The sequence below is a fragment of the Coregonus lavaretus genome (genome assembly GCF_964263955.1).
Source record: "Coregonus lavaretus genome assembly, chromosome: 39".
Classification (NCBI taxonomy): Eukaryota; Metazoa; Chordata; class Actinopteri; order Salmoniformes; family Salmonidae; genus Coregonus; species Coregonus lavaretus.
In genome coordinates, this window is record NC_140026.1 from 15860610 (window position 1) to 15881553 (window position 20944).

The following is a 20944-nucleotide window of genomic DNA, read 5'->3' on the forward strand; positions in this document are numbered from 1 at the left end:
CTCTCCTCAAACAATAGCATGGTATTTGTTCACTGTAATAGCTACTGTAAATTGGACAGTGCAGTTAGATTAACAAGAATTTAAGCTTTCTGCCCATATAAGACATGTCTATGTACTGGAAAGTTTGTTGTTACTTACAACAGTCATGCTAATCACATTAGCACACGTTAGCTCAACCGTCCCGTATACGGGACACACCGATCCGGTAGAGGTTAACAATATTGAGGAGAAAATAAACACTTATTAAACCAGCATAAAAACACATAATTGAATTTAATATTCCTAAAATAACACCAACAATGTAGTTGTGCCATACACATAGCCCTACTAGGTAGTTGAGTATTGTTGATTGAAGAAGTGGAACCTATAGGCACATAAAGTCATGTTTGTCTCCAAGGAAAACATATTTCCAAACAGCTTACCTGAAACAGTTATCTTTCAAAATGGCCGAAGAGACTATATAAGGTGACTTGCAGAATGTCAACAGGTCTACCTTTGACCTATTGGCAGGTCACCAATGTCAACTGTCTGGGATGTACCCAACTTTCTGTGAAGCATTACTGAGACTGCAGCTGTGGAGCGATACTGTAGAGAGTACAAACTAACACTGGACTCCTTATCCATTTACCAAACATACCTGTCAAACTGTGTCTCAAATTCAGAGACAGTACAGCCATACAGTATAAGCATATATTTATCCACAGGTAGAGGTAGGTTTAGTTTGTGTGTACAATTATTCTGATACAACAGCTCTGAATTATGCACACTATATTGTGCATAAGGGAGAGTGGGGTAAGTTGAGCCATTTTTACGTTCAGCATCACTCCTCAAAGGAAATATAGTATTCTTTCAAACAAAGATATCTATATTTCAGGATGTTGTGTATCCCTGGAAATAATCAGAATTCATGTAAACCACAGTTTTTAAAACATAGCTTGTCCAACAAAAGTGGTCTCTTGGCACAACTTACCCCCGGTATGGGGTAAGTTGAGCCACAGGACAGGGTAAGGTAAGCCGCCTACAAATGTCTTTACTGAATTAAATATTACCACTACCTTTTTAAAACCATGTCTATCTTTATTTCCCAAACACAATCACAATCGCTTTTGTTGTCTTTTAATCATTTTAAGCATCTTTTAACACAGGCTTAACACCTCTACAAACACGTTGTACTATTAAAAAACACTTTTAACATAGCCCAGGCCCTGTTGTTACCTCATATCTTAGTGATAGTGCCTTGCATTACGCCTGGGAAGAAAACGCTTCAATTTGCTCAACTAACCCCACGGCCATAGTTTCAACTAACCCCACGGCCATAGTCTCAACTAACCCCATGGCCATAGTCTCAATTAACCCCACGGCCATAGTCTCAACTAACCCCACGGCCATAGTCTCAACTCACCCCACGGCCATAGTCTCAACTAACCCCACGGCCATAGTCTCAACTAACCCCACGGCCATAGTCTCAACTAACCCCATGGCCATAGTCTCAATTAACCCCACGGCCATAGTCTCAACTAACCCCACGGCCATAGTCTCAACTCACCCCACGGCCATAGTCTCAACTAACCCCACAGCCATAGTCTCAACTCACCCCACGGCCATAGTCTCAACTAACCCCACGGCCATTGGCTCAACTTACCCCAAGGCAAACATTTGGACTATATTTGCCCACACAGCTACAAGAGTGCACTTCCATTCTAGGTTTAGGACCTCATTTTGAAGCTTATAAAGACCCCAACTGATGTATAGCACAATCTTAAAATGATCTACTTTGGTTTAGATACAAGCATTATGAAATTCGTTTCACATGGTGAAAAACTGAGAATATATTAGGTGACTTGCAGAATGTGAACAGGTCTACCTTTGACCTATTGGCAGGTCACCAATGTCAACTGTCTGGGATGTACCCAACTGCCTGTGACGCATTACTGAGACTGCAGCTGTGGAGAAATACTGTAGAGTACAAACTAACGCTAGACTCCTTATCCATTTACCAAACATACCTGTCAGAAAATGACACATTTCAACTCAAATTCTGAGACAGTACAGGCATATAAGCATCTTATATTTATCCACAGGTAGAGGTAGGTTTAGTTTGTGTGTACAATAATTCTGATACAACAGCTCTGAATTATGCACACTATATTGTGCATACTTGTTTTTAACCTATTATGTAATTTGGGGTCTTTGATCTTTGGAGAATGTATATGGAACAATACATATGTATGTTGATATTGTTATGTTGTGCTTTGTTAGCTCCAGCCTTACGGATGCATTGGAAGTATACGCCTCTGTCTCTAGGGGAGAGGGCTTGGTGGAGCCCCAGTCTTAACCTCTTAGACGCGGAGAATTAAGGCACACATGCAAAGGTTTACGGTCCTATTGTTTTCTAACCACCATAATACATTTAACACCAAGTTCCCACAAAATATTTAGCAATTTAGGCTCACATGCCAAAGTCTTCAGTCTGCCCTGAGGTTGTTGTCGTCTTGGTGATTCCGGTTAGCACTCTAGCCCCGCTCCAGTGCTAACGAGCTAGACACTTAATGCTAGCCCTGGGAACCATTACCTTCTTGCCCCTGTGAAAGGTCAAGGGAAGGGCATGTGTGTTAGTTTAGCTCTAGTTCAATGGCTAACTGGCTAGGTTTATTTATGAGTCTATACCATGTCCTTATGTTGGTGTTAGCAGCTCATAAAGTCTTTGTGAAGAAGGTTCAGGATGTTCTGTTTTCTGACTTTGTTAGACCAAGTTCTCAGCAAGTTCTTGGTTTCTAGAAAGTTCCCACCAAGTGGTTTGGGTTCACTGTTTTTTTCCGATTGGTTAGGCTTCACGTGTGTTCACGATCAGAGGGCCTCTGGTTCGAGCCCAGTATGGGGACAGAGACAGTAGAGGAAGCAAAGCTTGTAGCAGCTCAGTAACACATGTTACATATATACATATTTCTTTAGAAAATAAGGAGAGTAATAATTATATGATGATTCTACTTCCAACTTTCGGGGACAACTGTGGTTACTGATAGGCTACTCCTATTCTTGGTGAAATTAGTTTATCTATCTATCTATGTATCGGTAACTGCCAAAATAAAGGAAACACTTGAGTAAATTAGGGATACAAAGTATATTGAAAGCTAAGCAAATAACATCCCATCATGCTTAGGGTCATGTATAAAAATGCCCAGTTGCCCATTATTTTGGCTACCATGGCTAGAAAAGACATCAGTGACTTTGAAAGAGGGGTCTTAAAGGAACACGAGGGTTTTAAAGGGTGTGTGTCACCAATCTCAACCCAATTGAACACTTATGGGAGATTCTGGAGCGGCGCCTGAGACAGCGTTTTCCACCACCATCAACAAAACACCAAATGATGGAATTTCTCATGGAAGAATGTTGTCGCATCCCTCCAATAGAGTTCCAGACACTTATAGAATCTACTCCAAGGTGCATTGAAGCTGTTCTGGCGGCTCATTGTGGCCCAACACCATATTACTTTACATCCCTTGACTTGTTGCGTTACTGCCTGATTTTAAAATGGATTAAATTGAGATTTTTTGTCACTGGCCTACACACAATACCCCATACTGTCAAAGTGGAATTATGTTCTTTTTTTATTCACTCCCTTTTTTTATGGCAAGCCTAAATAAGTTCAGGAGTAAAAATGTGCTTAACAAGTCACATAATAAGTTGCATGGACTCACTCTGTGTGCAAGAATAGTGTTTAACATAATTTTTTTATGACTACCTCATCTGTGTACCCCACACATACAATTATCTGTACGGTCCCTCAGTCGAGCAGTGAATTTCAAACAGATTCAACCACAAAGACCAGGGAGATTTTCCAATGCCTTGCAAAGAAGGGCACATATTGGTAGATGGGTAACATTTTTAAAAAGCAGACATTGAATATCCATTTGAGCATGGTGATGTTATTAATTACACTTTGGATGGTGTATCAATACACCTAGTCACTACAAAGATACAGGTGTCCTTCCTAATTCAGTTGCCGGAGAAGAAGGAAACCGCTCAGGGATTTCACCATGAGGCCAATGGAGACTTTAAAACAGTTAGAGTTTAATGGCTGTGATATGAGAAAACTGAGGATGGATCAACAACATTGTAGTTACTCCACAATACTAACCTCAATGGCAGAGTGAAAAGAAGGAAACCTGTACAGAATAAAAATATTCCAAAACATGCATCATGTTTGCAACAAACATGCATCATGTTTGTAATACTGCAACAAATGTGGCAAAGCAGTTCACTTTTTGTCCTGAATACAAAGTGTCATGTTTGGGGCAAATCCAATACAACACATTACTGAGTACCACTCTCCATATCTTCAAGCATAGTGGTGGCTGCATCATGTTATGGGTATGATTGTAATCATTAAGTACTGGGGAGTTTTTCAGGATAAAAAATAAACAGAATGGAGCTAAGCACAGGCAAAATCCTAGAGGAAAACCTGATTCAGTCTGCTTTCCACCAGACACTGGGAGATTAATTCACCTTTCAGCAGGACAATAACCTAAAACACAAGGCCAAATCTACACTGGAGTTGCTTACCAAGAAGACAGTGAATGTTCCTGAGTGGACGAGTTACAGTTTTGACTTAAATATGTTAGAAAATCTATGGCAAGACCTGTAAATGTTTGCCTAGCAATTATCAACAACCAATTTGACGGAGATTGAAGAATTTTGAAAAGAATAATGGGCAAATGTTGCACAATCCAGGTGTGGAAAGCTCTTAGAGACTTACCCAGAAAGACAGCTGTAATCACTGCCAAAGGTGCTTCAACAAAGTATTGACTCAGGTGAATACTTATGTAAATGAGATATTTCTGTATTTCATTTTCAATACATTTAAAAAAAAGTTCTTAAAAAAATCACTTATCATTATGGGGTATTGTGTGTAGAACGATGAGAAAAAAATTAATGTCATAACTTTTGAATTCAGGCTGTAACACAACAAAATGTGGAATAAGTCAAGGGGTATGAATACTTTAAGGCATTGTATGTTTGAGTTTCCTTTATTTGGGCAGTTACCTCTATCTATCTATCTATCTATCTATCTATCTATCTATCTATCTATCTATCTATCTATAATGATGAACATTGTTATCAGAGGATGTCACGATGATGATGGAGATGCCCAAGAGAACAATACCATTTATTGTTATAAAGCCTACATTTGTTCATGACATTTGGTCTGTTTGTCAGGCGGGCGGTCACGTGTGTTTGCGATCAGAAGACTACTGGTTCAAGCCCAGTAATCTCCCCGGTCCCTCAATGTCTTCGCTCCGCGAGAGAAGCAGAAATGAAAGATAAAACTTGACCGATGTCAACTAGATTGTTGATGATCCATTCATTCTATCGATTTATGACATTCTGGTGAGCTATGCTTAATTTATTATTCTAGAGCACCAAGTAATGACAGAAGAGAAGATGCATGTATCTAATTATAGACAAGTTGACTAACAAATAGCCTACGTAATGTTGGAAATTATAAGCAGAAAAATATCAAAAAAAATCCCCGCATCACCAGTCGAAGAATCCGCCCGCCGTCCCTGGACAAATTAGGAATATTTGGTTTATTCATGGATACAGAAATATTATGAGCGGGTTATCAAAAGTGCATGTAAACAGCTTACCCTGAATAAGACCTTAACTGGGATATGAGCTATTATCCGGAATACTGTGTGCATCAGTGGTGGCTGGTGGGAGGAGCTATAGGAGAACGGCTCATTGTAATGGCTGGAATGGTATGAATGGAACGGAGTCAAACGTGGTTTTCATATGTTTGATACCATTCCATTCCAGCCATTACAATGAGCCCATACTCCTATAGCTCTTCCCCCCAGCCTCCTCTGGTGTGCATGTAAACATAGTCACTGACAAAAGCATCAACTGACCAATTAGATTACCTAGAAGTGCACTGCCTACCAACTCCAGATCAGGATTGTCTTAGTCTGGTCCCAGATCTGTCAAATTGTTTGGCGAGACAATCACCAGAGGAGTTGCAAAACAGCACAAACAGATTTGGGTCGGGGGCAAGATTGTCTAGCCCTCATCTTGTAAAAAAAAAAGTATGTTGTTTTCCCAAGTAGTTTATAAAGTTACAAAAATAATGAAAAAACATGGAAATAAATTATGAAGAAGAGAAATTCACTTGAGAGTAACTACATACAATTTCAATAAACAGAAGAGTGTGTTGATTGACTGAACTGAGAAAGCTCAGGAAACTAGGAGAGCACACTGCCAGTGACTGACTACATGTCAGTAGGTAGCCTTTTCCATACTTTCTAGCCATTGTCTGGCCATGTCCATTGCCATGCTTTGGGAAAACATCTTGCCATTTCATGATCTTTTAAAAAACTTGGAAGTCTAGATATACACTGAGTATACAAAACATTAAGAACACCTGCTCTTTTCAAGACGTAGACTGAAAGCTATGGTCCCTTATTGATGTCACTTGTTTAATACACTTCAAATCAGTGTAGATGAAGGGGAGGAGACAGGTTAGAAGGATTTTTTAGCCTTGAGACAATTGAGACATGGATTGTATAAGTGTGCCATTCAGAGGGTGAATGGGCAAGACAAAAGATTTAAGTGCCTTTGAACGGGGTATGGTAGTAGGTACCAGGTGCACCGGTTTGTGTCAAGAACTGCACCACTGCTATGTTTTTCACGCTGAACAGTTTCCAGTATGGCGGCAGGTAGCTTAGTGGTTAAGAGCATTGTGCCAGTAACCGAACGGTTGCTGGTTCTAATCACCGAGCCGACTAGGTGAAAAATCTGTTGATGTGCCCTTGAGCAAGGCACTTAACCCTAATTGCTCCTGTAAGTCGCTCTGGATAAGAGCGTCTGCTAAATGACTAAAATGTAAATGTAAAAATGTATCAAGAATGGTCCACCACCCAAAGGACATCCAGCCAACTTGACACAACTGTGGGAAGCATTGGAGTCAACATGGGCCAGCATTCCTGTGGAATGTTTTCGACACCTTGTAGAGTCCATGTTCTGGGGGGGGGGGGGCAACTCAACATTTGGAAGGTGTTCCTAATGTTTGGTATACTCAGTGTAGATGGAATCACAAAGCTCATCTTTTGGAGTTCCTTTGGTGTTTAGCCCAAAGTATGATATGATTGTATAATATTATTGTACATGAGGAATAGACAGTCTATATGAAGAGTTTTGTTCCAAAAATGCTATATCCACCAATTTGTCCATCTTCTTGCACCAGAAATGATTGCTTATGGGTACTATGTGTGTAAAATATGACTGTTCTCCAACTTTTAATTCATAGATTCTTAGATGTGTTTTATTTATTTATTTGCAAAACACTATATTTCCATTGTTTAGCTGGAATGTCCCTATCCTGTATATTTGACAGTGATATGTGATTGTCTCACCTAGCTATCTTTAGATGAATGCACTAACTATAAGTCACTCTGGATAAGAGCATTTGCTAAATGACTGAAATGTGAAATGTTAATATTTTACAGCCTACAGATCTCATATTACTATATTGATTCATTTTTTATATATTGATGTAACAAATGTATCATTTGTGCAGTTCTTTATGAAAAATGTAGTTATTTATTACATTTGACTGTGTAAAACCTAGCAGTACTAGTTATTGCTCTGAGAGTGTGTCGGATATATAGTGTTTTCTATATAAAACATGATTATTTGTCTCTATGAAATGAAACCATCAAGTGATAGATTCCAAACAAATACATGTCTGTCATTGAACAAACCTATGCCATGATTAGATAGTGAAAAAACACATCAATGTCTTTTATAAGTTATTTAAACAACAAAAGCTAATTTACCAACATTTCTGAAAATGGATATATAGCGTTTTGGAATTAAACTCTTCATATCCTCATAGCAGCCTGAATGTGGGAGTGTGGCCAGGAGGAAGTGGAATAATACCAGGGGTTAGAGGAGTATACACATAACATAATAATCTATGTTTTGACATAGAACACCAAATGACTGTCATGTGGATATATAATTCCAGAGACGGATTAAATGAAAACGGAGAAGTGTTACTGAATCTTACTCAGAGAGTTGGGTGGAGGAAAGAACTCAAACCAGATTCCCCTCTCTATTATTTAGTATGGGTAATATGGGAAATGAGAGACATGAGAGATAGAGCCTGGGTTGTGATGTGTGCACTATACATCCCACACTACCCGTTTGTATTTTTGCCTTGCTGTCTGTGTCTTCCTCCTCCACAAATGTACACGGCTTTGGAATATAAGCACGTAGCATTCGTCCACCTTAACCATGTACTCCCCAGACCAATAGGGAAACCCCACAGAGAAACCAGGCATTCAGACGCCCTATTGGCTAAGTAAGGTATGGTTGCTAATGCTGCGCAACCAATCAACATTTAGTAGTGGCATCATCGGTCCTGCTATGGTTTAAAGGCATGTACACCTCTGGTTCCACCTGGAGGCTGTTGCGGTCCAGTTGTGGTTTAGAGTACGGTATGGTATCTATGTGGTTGAGTTTCTCTGATATGGAGTTGGTCATGAGGCCAGACTCGGGGCTCTGCTGGTTCTGCTGCTTGTTGTTGTGGTTACCGGCGTGTCTCTGGAGATGGCACGGGTCGGTGCAGGAGAAGAAGTGAGGCAGAGTGGCCGTTACCATGGTACCCAGCAGGAGGAAACCACCAGCGACCAGGAAGGAGGCCGTGTAACTGCCTGTCAGGTCCTTCAGCAAACCTGCAGAGAGAGAGAAAAGGTATTAGAGGTGGAGAAAACCAGAAGAGAGGGGGGGGGGAGATTAGGCATTAGACAACCATTGGAAGAGAGAAAAGGAGCGGCATATGGGAACGAGAAGGAAAGAAAGGGGGCAAGAGAGAGTTAGGAGACTACAGAGAGTCACAGATAGGGAAAAGGAGAGAGGGAATGCGAAAAGTGGCTGAGAGAAAAAACAGGAGCGGGAGCTAGAAAAAAAGCTGACCGGGGAGATATAGTAGGCCTAAACACTGAGCTCATATAGGGGTGTGCTCGTGTCAACCAGCTGGAGCATTGAGCTATATTACCCATATGGGCCGAGGAGGGGGGTTGTTAGCAAAAAGGGGACCCCTTACAAAATGGTTACATAAGCTATGGAGATGTCCTATTCCTCATCCTAGTATCCCTATTTAATTGCAGTTTACCCCACATTCTAATACATATCCACTAGTTTGAGTATGCAGCTGTTGAAGGCATTTTCAGACTAACAAGCGCAATGCTAGGAAGGGGAAGCTAATAATAACTTAATTTACTAGGTGGATTATCATATCATTACTAAAACCACCCTAGCTTCTTTCTGCTGCCTCAGGGCCATAGAGAAACAACAGCTGTTGTTTCAAGTTTCAACGATTTAATGTCACATGCACAAGTACAGTGAAATATATGTCTTTCTTGCAAACTCAAATAGGAACCATGAATAGAAACCATGGTAATTCCTCATGATTGCTGTAGTTCCCTTTGCTTTCCCATAACCACTGTTTTATTGACAACTACAGCCGGGGGTCAATGTCAAAGGCTATAAACCCGAGCATTTTACTCCTGTGTGGAGGAGAGGAGTGGAGAGGGCAGTACAAAGAGACATAACCTGAAAGGCCGCTCAGCAAGGAAGAAGCCACTGCTCCAAAACCGCCGTAAAAAAGCCAGACTACGGTTTGCAACTGCACATGGGGACAAAGATCTTACTTTTTGGAGAAATGTCCTCTGGTCTGATGAAACAAAAATAGAACTGTTTGGCCATAATGACCATTGTTATGTATGGAGGAAAAAGGGGGTTGCTTGCAAGCCGAAGAACACCATCCCAACTGTGAAGCACGGGGGTGGCAGCATCATGCTGTGGGGGTGCTTTGCTGCAGGAGGGACTGGTGCACTTCACAAAATAGATGACATCATGAGGAAGGAAAATTATGTGGATATATTGAAGCAACATCTCAAGACATCAGTCAGGAAGTTAAAGCTTGGTCGCAAATGGGTCTTCCAAATGGACAATGACCCCAAGCATACTTCCAAAGTTGTGGAAAATGGCTTAAGGACAACAAAGGCAAGGTATTGGAGTGGCCATCACAAAGCCCTGACCTCAATCCTATAGAACGTTTGTGGGCAGAACTGAAAAAGCGTGTGCGAGCAAGGAGGCCTACAAAACCTGACTCAGTTACACCAGCTCTGTCAGGAGGAATGGGCCAAAATTCACCCAACTTATTGTGGGAAGCTTGTGGAAGGCTACCTGAAACGTTTGACCCAAGTTAAACAATTTAAAGGCAATGCTACCAAATACTAATTGAGTGTATGTAAACTTCTGACCCACTGGGAATGTGATGAAATAAATAAAAGCTGAAATAAATCACACTACTATTATTCAGACATTTCACGTTCTTAAAATAAAGTGGTGATCCTAACTGACCTAAGATAGGGAAGTTTTACTAGGATTAAATGGCAGGAATTGTGAAAAACTGAGTTTAAATGTTTTTGACTAAGGTGTATGTAAACTTCCAACTTCAACTGTATGTACACAGCCCACAAAATGAGGTGGAAACTGAGCTGCACTTCCTAACCTCCTGCCAAATGTATGACCATATGAGGGAAACAGACCCCAGAAAGCCCCACGACAGCAACTCAATTAGACCCAACCAAATGATGAGAAAACAAAAATATATTTACTTGACACATTGGAAAGAATTAACAAATAAACTGAGCAAACTAGAATGCTAATTGGCCCTAAACAGAGAGTACACAGTGGCAGAAAACCGGACCAATGTGACTGTCCCAAAATGAAGGAAAGATTTGACTATGTACAGACTCAGTGAGCATAGCCTTATTATTGAGAGAGACCGCCGTTGGAAGACCTGGCTCTCAAGAGAAGACAGACTATGTGCACACTGCCCACAAAATGAGGTGGAAACTGGGCTGCACTTCCTAACCTCCTGCCAAATGTATACATTTGCAACTCAATATAATGTATACATTTGGGGTATGGCAGCCAACGACCTTACAGTGTTCCACTTCTTTCAGCAAAAAAACAAGAAACTGCTGTTGCAGTGGGCTAAGGAACGAAAACACTGGACACTGGAGAATTGGAAAAACATTGCCTGGTCTGATGAATCGTGGTACCTGCTGTTTCACGCTGAAGGGAGGACAAGGGTATGGAGAAAATCACGAGTCCATGCATCCATCATGCCGCCTGTCAACATGCAGGCTGGTGGTGGTGGTGAGATGGTGTGGGGTGTGTTTTCATGGCGTACATTGGGCCCCTTGATAAAAGTGGAGCAACGTTTGAATGCCACAGGATATCTGAACATCATTGCCAATCAGGTGCATCTCTTCATGGCAACAGTGTATCCATCATCAAATATATTTTTTTCATCAGGATAATGCCCCATTCCACAAGGCTAGGATTGTCCAGGAATGGTCCCACGAACATGACAGTGAATTCAGCTTACTGCAGTGACCTGCCCAGTCACCAGATCTCAATCCTATTGAGTATCTGTGGGATGAGATGGAACGAGCTATTCGGAGTAGAGATCCATTACCAGCCAACTTGACACAACTGTGGGACGCATTGGAGTCAACATGGGCCATCATCCCTGTGGAACGCTTTCGACACCTTTTAGAGTCCATGCCCCTACGAATTGAGGCTGTTCTGAGGGCAAAAGGGGGTGCAACTAAATATTAGGAAGGTGTTCTTAATGTTTTGTACACTCTGACACTTAGAAAATGGCAACTAGTCAACACAGGGTCAAATCAGTTGATGATTAGCTAACCATGGTAACCCTTTAGCCTACCTATTGGATATTCATTCATTGCTTAATCACTAATAAAGGCTCCATATATAAATCCACTGTTGACACTTCAAATATGTCAACTAGTCAACACAGGGTCAAATCAGTTGACAATTAGCTAACCATGGTAAACCTTTAGCCTACCTATTGGATATCCATACAGTCCAATTGCTTTATCTCTCTCACTCTCTGACCATTTGAACTCTTACACACTTTCTCCATCCCCCACCTCCCCTCTAGGTTACATGTTATTATGCTAAAAATCTCTCTTCTCTGTCTGTCTTTGTCTCTCTCTCTCTCAATTCAAAAAAACAAAAAATAAAAAACATAAATATGGGTTGTATTTACAATGGTGTTTGTTCTTCACTGGTTGCCCTTTTCTTGTGGCAACTGATCACAAATCTTGCTGCTGTGATGGCACACTGTGGTATTTAACCCAATAGATATGGGAGTTTATCCAAATTGGATTTGTTTTCTAATTCTTTGTGGGTCTGTGTAATCTGAGGGAAACAGACCCCAGAGAGCCCAAGGACAGCAACTCAATTAGACGCAACCAAATCATGAGAAAACAAATAGATGATTACTTGACATTTTGGAAATATTTCTTTTAGAAAATGAGCAAACTAGAATGCTATTTGGCCCTAAACAGAAAGTACACAGTGGCAGAATACCTGACACTGTGACTGACCCAAAATTAAGGAAAGCTTTGACTATGAACAGACTCAGTGAGCATAGCCTTGTTATTGAGAGAGGCCGCCGTTGGCAGACCTGGCTCTCAAGAGAAGACAGGCTATCTGCACACTGCCCACAAAATGAGGTGGAAACTGAGCTGCACTTCCTAACTTCCTGCCAAATGTATACATTATATTGAGTTGCAAATGTATACATTTGGCAAGAGGTTAGGAAGTGCAGCCCAATTTGGATAAACTCCCATATCTATTGGATTAAATACCACAGTGTGCCATCACAGCAGCAAGATTTGTGACCTGTTGCCACAAGAAAAGGGCAACCAGTGAAGAACAAACACCATTGTAAATACAACCCATATTTATGTTTACTTATGTTTATTATTTTTTTAATTGAGAGAGAGAGACACAAAGACAGACAGAGAAGAGAGATTTTGAGCATAAGAACATGTAACCTAGAGGGGAGGTGGGGGATGGAGAAAGTGTGTAAGAGTTCAAATGGTCAGAGAGTGAGAGAGATAAATCAATTGGACTGTATGAATATCCAATAGGTAGGCTAAAGATTTACCATGGTTAGCTAATCATCAACTGATTTGACCTTGTGTTGACTAGTTGCCATTTTCTAAGTGTCAGAGTGTACAAAACATTTAGAACACCTTCCTCATATTGAGTTGCACCCCCTTTTGCCCTCAGAACAGCCTCAATTCGTAGGGGCACGGACTCTAAAAGGTGTCGAAAGCGTTCCACAGGGATGATGGCCCATGTTGACTCCAATGCGTCCCACAGTTGTGTCAAGTTGGCTGGTAATGGATCTCTACTCCGAATAGCTCGTTCCATCTCATCCAACAGATGCTCAATTGGATTGAGATCTGGTGACTTGGCAGGCCACTGCAGTAAGCTGAATTCACTGTCATGTTCGTGGAACCATTCCTGGACAATCCTAGCCTTGTGGAATGGGGCATTATCCTGCTGAAAACAATCTATTTGCAGATGGATACACTGTTGCCATGAAGAGATGCAACTGATTGGCAATGATGTTCAGATATCCTGTGGTATTCAAACGTTGCTCCACTTTTATCAAGGGGCCCAATGTACGCCATGAAAACACACCCCACACCATCTCACCACCACCACCAGCCTGCATGTTGACAGGCGGCATGATGGATGCATGGACTCGTGGTTTTCTCCATACCCTAGTCCTCCCTTTAGCGTGAAACAGCAGGTACCAAGATTCATCAGACCAGGCAATGTTTTTCCAATTCTCCAGTGTCCAGTGTTTTCGTTCCTTAGCCCACTGCAACAGCAGTTTCTTGTTTTTTTTTTACTGAAAGAAGTGGAACACTGTAAGGTCGTCGGCTGCCATACCTCATTCGTGTCAAGGTACGACGAGTTGTGCATTATTTTATAGGTTTTGGGCACCAATGTTGTACTGGACTGTAGCCCATCTTTTGTTCTGCACAATTGGTGTCAGCTTCGTGTCAGCCTCCTTTGTCCTCATTCATCAATGACCCGTTTTCGACCACTGTCCTACCGTTGGCTGGATGTTCTTTGGGTGTCGGACCATTCTTGATGGTGAAAAACCCAGCAGCGTTGCAGTTCTTGACACACTCAAACCGGTGCATCTGGCACCTACTACCATACCCCATTCAAAGGCACTTAAATATTTTATCTTGCCCATGGCACCATACACAATCCATGTCTCAATTGGGAGATGATTGTGGACTACAGGAAAAAGAAGAGGGCCGAGCACGCCCCCATTCTCATCGACGGAGCAGGTTGAGAGCTTCAAGTTCCTTGGTGTCCACATCACCAACAAACTATCATGGTCCAAACACACCAAGACAGTCGTAAAGAGGGCATGACAAAGCCTATTCCCCCTCAGGAGACTGAAAAGATTTGGCATGGGTCCTCAGATCCTCAAAAGGTTCTACAGCTGCACCATCGAGAGCATCCTGACTGGTTGCATCACTGCCTGGTATGGCAACTGCTCAGCCTCCGACCGCAAGGCACTACAGAGTGTAGTGCGTACGGCCCAGTACATCACTGGGGCCAAGCTTCCTGACATCCAGGACCTCTATACCAGCCACCCTAGTCATAGACTCTTCTCTCTGCTACCGCACGGTCCGGAGCGCCAAGTCTAGGTCCAAAAGGCTTCTTAACACAGCTTCTACACCCAAGCCATAAGACTCCTGAAAAGCTAATCAAATGGCTACCCAGACTATTTGCATTGTCCCCCCCCCCAACCCCCTATTTTACGCTGCTGCTACTCTCTGTTTATTATCTATGCATAGTCACATTAACTCTACCTACATGTACATATTACCCCAATTACCTTGACTAACTTGTGCCCCCGCACAGTGACTCTGTACCGGTACCCCCTGTATATAGCCTCGCTACTGTTATTTTCCTGCTGCTCTTCAATTATTTGTTATTTGTTATTTTTTACTTGTCTATTTTTTACTTAACACTTATTTTTCTTAAAACTGCATTGTTGGTTAAGGGCTTGTAAGTAAGCATTTCACTGTTGTATTCAGAACAGAACAAAATGTCCTTAGAGCAGCACTTAGGGCAAAGGTCGCCAAGCTTGGGATATAGTAGTGCCTGCTGTAATCTATCCCCAATTCCTTCAACATCAACAGCAGTCAACGGCTGCTCCACTCCACTCCTCTCCAGTATATCTCGTACCTGACAGCGGTGCCCCCAGCAGCCCCCCAAGGCTCTCGATCATCTGCAGCAGCCCCAGGGCACCCAGCATCCGCTCCATGCCCACAATCTCCGGCACCACCGCGAACACCAGGGGGGTCATGGCGCCGGCACAGAACCCGTAGGCTAGGCTGACGGTGAGCAGGCCCAGGTAGGACCCTCCCAGGGAGCCCAGGGGCAGCAGGAGGAGGAAGAGGCCCAACAGGCCCGTCCAGAGGACCAGCATATGGGGCAGACGGAGACGGCCCAGGTCCGAGGCCCAGCCAGAAACCACACGGCCCAATATGTCCGTCACACCCGTGGCTGAGATGACGAAGGCTGCCTGGATAAGATTGAAACGATTGACATTAATCTATGCATCTAACAATCAGAGCAACAAAAACTGAACAAAACAATTGGTAATCGATAATCATTTTGGATAATCTCTAATATGCTAGCAGCTGTGTTTACCCCCTCAAAAATCCCATTGTTTACACAGTGATGTAATAGTGAAATAGGCTCATTCAAACCTGATACTGGGAGAAGCCCTCGTGGCGGCTGTGGGCCACCAGGTGGACGTAAGGCACAAAGTAGCCACAGTTGAAGAAGGTGATGGCCAGGCTGTAGGTGAGGAAGGGCCGCTGGAAGAGGAGAGAAAGCTCCAGGTAGGAGTAGGCCCGGTGGAAGATGGAAGCGCAGGACAAGGCACTCTCACCTGGGGCCAGCTGGAAAGAGGGAGGAGAGGGAGGGGGTGAAGAAGAGTATGAGAGAAAGAGACTGATGCTGAACAGTGAGAAAATTGCTCAAACTTTGAAAGCAGGTCCATCAAACACTGCTGGCACCCTTTGCTGTCAAACAAGATGTCACACTCAAGATTACACAGACACTTTATGTGTTTTGTAACTGTTTCTGTATTATAAAAGGTTAAAACCACATGAGTCCTATTATGGAATGATTGTCAAACCCCAGGTATCAAACATTGAATGTGTTCAGTCAGCCAGAGAGAGAGAGAGAGAGAGAGAGATAGAGAGAGAGGGAAAAAGAGAGAGAAGAGAAAGTTACATGAGTTTGATGTGCCCTTGAGCAAGGTAATTAACCCACATTTCTCTGGATAAGAGCATCTGCTAAAATGACTAAAATGTAAATGTAGGTTCCTACCGCAGCTACAGCCTTGTGGGCCCCCAGGGGCCTGATGAGGGCACCGCAGGCCACCATGTTGAGGCTGAGCCCCCCCAGGATGAGCAGGGCCCCCCGCCAGGCGTACATCTCCACCAAGAGCTGGAAGAGGGGGGAGAAGGCGAAGGACGAGAGGCCCACGCCCGTAAAGCCCAGCGCCATGGCCAGGGAGCGCTGACGTGTAAAGTACTGCATCACTGACGCCACCATAGGGGTGAAGACTAATGCCCAGCCCGAACCTGGAGGGTAGGCAGGAGGGTGAAGGAGGGGAGAAAGAGGGAGTTATATACTGAATTCAGAGCTTTGGACATAGAAGAAAGACAGAAAGTAGCATGTGAGTGTTTTTAGGTCCAAGTGTGTGTGGGTGTGTGTGTGTGTGTACCTGAGATGACACCCATGGTGAGGTAGAGGTGTGTGACGCAGGTGGCCTGTGAGGCCAGGATGAAGCCCAGTGCAGAGAGACAACCTCCTGCCATCACTACAGGTCTGGCACCGTATGCTTTACACAACGCTGTGCCCACTGGACCTGAGGAACACACACACACACACACACACAGGTTTAACTACCAGTCATCACACTGTGTACAACGGACCAAGGATCATTTGTATGAGCATTCAAAGGAGCATTACCCTCCTCCCCTATATATATATATATATACTCACTAACACACTGCTGCATGGCCACCCCTATGGATGTGATCCAGGAGACAGCCTGGGCGCTCTCCCCAAAGTACTGCACAAACTCCACAAAGAAGACCCCCATGCTCCGGATTATCCCAAACACCAGGGCAGAGGACACAAACAGGGCCCCCACCACCACCCAGCCCCACCCACCTTCTGGGGCTGCTGGCTGGCTCTGGGTCTGGGGCGCCTGGTTGGCCTGCAGCTTGGCCATGGCTGGGAGGGAGGGAGAGACATGGAGAGAGATGGAGAGGAAGGGAGATGTTATTTGTGATACTTCAGTAATACCCTGTTAAAACCATGTATTAGAAACACTATGTTTTACTACAGCCTTTGCTGTTGAGCCTATGTTGTTTTGCATGTGAAATCTTCAAAGAAACGACATGTCAATCATGCAAGAATCTATCAAACGTGCTTGAATTCACCTGCTGCTGTGTGGGTTTTCACTGGGTTTCCATAAATGTGCTTTCAATTAAATAGACAATGAATGACGTTTAGAGGAAAGCGCCTATGGGTCAAATGTGTAGTGGACCAAAAACAGGTTATGTGATGCTGTGGAGCTAGACTATTGATGAGCAAGGTATCACCCTCGACCAACTTCCGGAATGCCTACAAGGCCCTACCCTGCCCTCCTTTTGACAAATCTGACCACAACTCCATTTTGCTCCTCCCTTCCTATAGGCAGAAACTCAAACAGGAAGTACCCATGCTAAGGACTATTCAACGCTGGTCTGACCAATCAGAATCCACGCTTCAAGATTGTTTTGATCACGCGGACTGGGATATGTTCCGGGTAGCTTCAGAGAATAATATTGACGAATATACTGACATGGTGACTGAGTTTATCAGGAAGAGCATAGGAGATGTCGTACCCACTGTGACTATTAAAATCTACCCTAACCAGAAACCGTGGATAGATGGCAGCATTCGCGCAAAACTGAAAGCGCGAACCACTGCATTTAACCATGGCAAGGTGACGGGGAATATGGCAGATTAAAAAACAGAGTGGTCGTTCCCTCAGCAAGGCAATCAAACAGGCAAAACGTCAATATCGATACAAAGTGGAGCCGCAATTCAACGGCTCAGATACGAGACGTATGTGGCAGGGTCTACAGACAATCATGGACTACAAAAGGAAAACCAGTCACATTGCAGACACCGACGTCTTGCTTCCGGACAAGGTAAACACCTTCTTCACCCGCTTTGAGGATAATACAGTGCCACCGACGGGGCCCGCTACCAAGGACTGTGGGCTCTCCTTCTCCGTGGCCGACGTGAGTAAGACATTTAAGCGTGTTAACCCTCGCAAGGCTGCCGGCCCAGATGGCATCCCTAGCCACGTCCTCAGAGCATGCGCAGACCAGCTGGCTGGTGTGTTTACGGACATATTCAATCTCTCCCTATCCCAGTCTGCTGTCCCCACATGCTTCAAGATGGCCACCATTGTCCCTGTACCCAAGAAGGCAAAGGTAACTGAACTAAATTGCCCGTAGCACTCACTTATGTCATCATGAAGTGCTTTGAGAGACTAGTCAAGGATCATATCACCTCTACCTTACCTGCCACCCTAGACCCACTTTAATTTGCTTACCGCCCCAATAGATCCACAGATGATGCAATCGCCATCACACTGCACACTGCCCTATCCCATCTGGACAAGAGGAATACCTATGTAAGAATGCTGTTCATTGACTATAGCTCAGCATTCAACACCATAGTACACTCCAAGCTCATCATCAAGCTTCAGGCCCTGGGCTTGGCACCTAAAACCCTCACAAACTTTTACAGATGCACAATTGAGAGCATCCTGTCGGGCTGTATCACCGCCTGGTACGGCAACTGCACCGCCCGCAACCGCAGGGTTCTCCAGAGGGTGGTGCGATCTGCCCAACACATCACCGGGGGCAAACTACCAGCCCTCCAGGACACCTACAGCACCCGATGTCACAGGAAGGCCAAAAAGATAATCAAGGACAACAACCACCCGAGCCACTGCCTGTTCACCCCGCTATCATCCAGAAGGTGAGGTCAGTACAGATTCATCAAAGCTGGGACCGAGAGACTGAAAAACAGCTTCTACCCCATCAGACTGTTAAATAGCCTTCACTAGCACAGTAGAGGCTGCTGCCTATATACATAGATTAGAAATCACTGGCCACTTTAATAAATGTACATTTTAGTCATTTAGCAGACGCTTTTATCCAGAGCGACTTACAGTTAGTGAATACATATTATTATTTTTTTATACTGGCCCCCCGTGGGAATCAAACCCACAACCCTGGCGTTGCAAACGCCATGCTCTATCAACTGAGCTACATCCCTGCCGGCCATTCCCTCCCCTACCCTGGACGACGCTGTGCCAATTGTGCGCCGCCCATGAGTCTCCCGGTCGCGGCCGGCTGCGACAGAGCCTGGATTCGAACCAGGATCTCTAGTGGCACAGTTAGCACTGCGATGCAGTGCCTTAGACCACTGCGCCACTCAGGAGTTAAATGGAACACTAGTCACTTTAATAATGTTTACATATCTGCATTACTCATCTCATATGTATATACTGTATTCTATACTATTCTACTGTATCTTAGTCTATGCCACTCTGACATTGCTCGTCCATATATGTATATATTCTTAATTCCATTGCTTTACTTAGATTTGTGTGTATTGGGTATATGTTGTGAAACTGTTAGATATTACTTGTTAGATATTATTGCACTTTCGGAGCTAGAAACATAAGCATTTCGCTACACCCACAATAACATCTGCTAGACACGTGTATGTGACGAATACAATTTGATTTGATCAAACACATCAAACATATGGAAACCACATGTCACTCCATTCCATTAATTCCATTACAGTGAGCCCGTCCTCCTATAGCTCCTCCCACCAGCCTCCTCTGGTAGGACTACTAGGTCAGAACACCAGCATATTTCAGATTGCTAATACTGATTCCCTATTGTTCATGCAAAGCCTATTTCAAAGTATTCTACACTAAAGCATGTTTCAGAAACCACATAACATTTTAGAAATATAAATTTTCTGATGCACATTTCTATTTTATTACGCTATCACCTCATATTTACACCACTATGTTCCACCCTCCCTGCCACATTTCAAATATGTCATCACAATTATATTGTATTATATGGTTGAGTCATTGATTTACAATGGAAATGAATTCCACTTATTGTGGGCCAAAACATGAAAGACCCTTTCTTTAAGTAAAGAAAAGACACCATGCATATGTCCTTCTACCGGGAAAGCCCAAGCCAAAATACCCCCATGGCAGTGTGTCATAAAACCTATTAATAGAATACTCAATAAAACATTAAATGGAATTAAAACTTGACGTAAGGGCTAAAGGCTAAAAAAAAATCTAAAGAACCAAGTGGTAAGTCCAAGTCTGAATATAAATGGAATTGACCGCAACCCTGATGTGTACAAGTGTATATTATGAAAAGTCAGAGAGTAGCACTTTCCATTCCAGGGCCCAGAACATGAGTAGAGAGAATGAGAGGGATGGATGGAACGCAGCAGGTTTGAGAAACAGTCCTAGCTGTATTTGTACTTTTCAGATCAGCTTTCATATTGCAGACAGATTGTGACTTCCATCAATGTAATTGTCTGCATCATTTCCAATCCCCCATATACTATTTTTTTGTAAATATACCAGTCAAAAGTTTGTACACACCTACTCATTCAAGGGTTTTCTTTATTTTAAAAATTTTTTACATAGTGAAGACATCAAAAACTATGAAATAACACATATGGAATCATGTAGTAACCAAAAAATGTGTTAAACAAATCAAAATATATTTTATATTTGAGATTCTTCAAATAGCCACCCTTTGCCTTGATGACAGCTTTGCACACTCTCAAACCTTGCTTTCGTCAAAGAATCCTCCATTTGCAGCAATTA

The 20944-nt window shown here is 43.1% G+C and overlaps 1 protein-coding gene across 4 annotated transcripts in view; it reads right to left on the minus strand.

Moving 5' to 3' along the window:
* Window positions 1–4051: 4051 nt before the first annotated feature.
* Window positions 4052–20944, minus strand: part of slc16a13 (solute carrier family 16 member 13) — a 37148-nt gene continuing 20255 nt past the window's right edge. For all 4 annotated transcript variants that reach the window (XM_084156167.1, XM_084156164.1, XM_084156165.1 and 1 more), the window contains 6 exons: window positions 17008–17241; window positions 16727–16870; window positions 16327–16583; window positions 15699–15893; window positions 15172–15511; window positions 4052–8732 (listed from right to left, as the gene is read on the minus strand). In XM_084156167.1, the coding sequence (XP_084012293.1) occupies window positions 8392–8732; window positions 15172–15511; window positions 15699–15893; window positions 16327–16583; window positions 16727–16870; window positions 17008–17239 (1509 nt within the window). In that variant the 5' untranslated portion in view covers window positions 17240–17241 and the 3' untranslated portion in view covers window positions 4052–8391. The remainder of the gene's footprint in view (window positions 8733–15171; window positions 15512–15698; window positions 15894–16326; window positions 16584–16726; window positions 16871–17007; window positions 17242–20944) is intronic.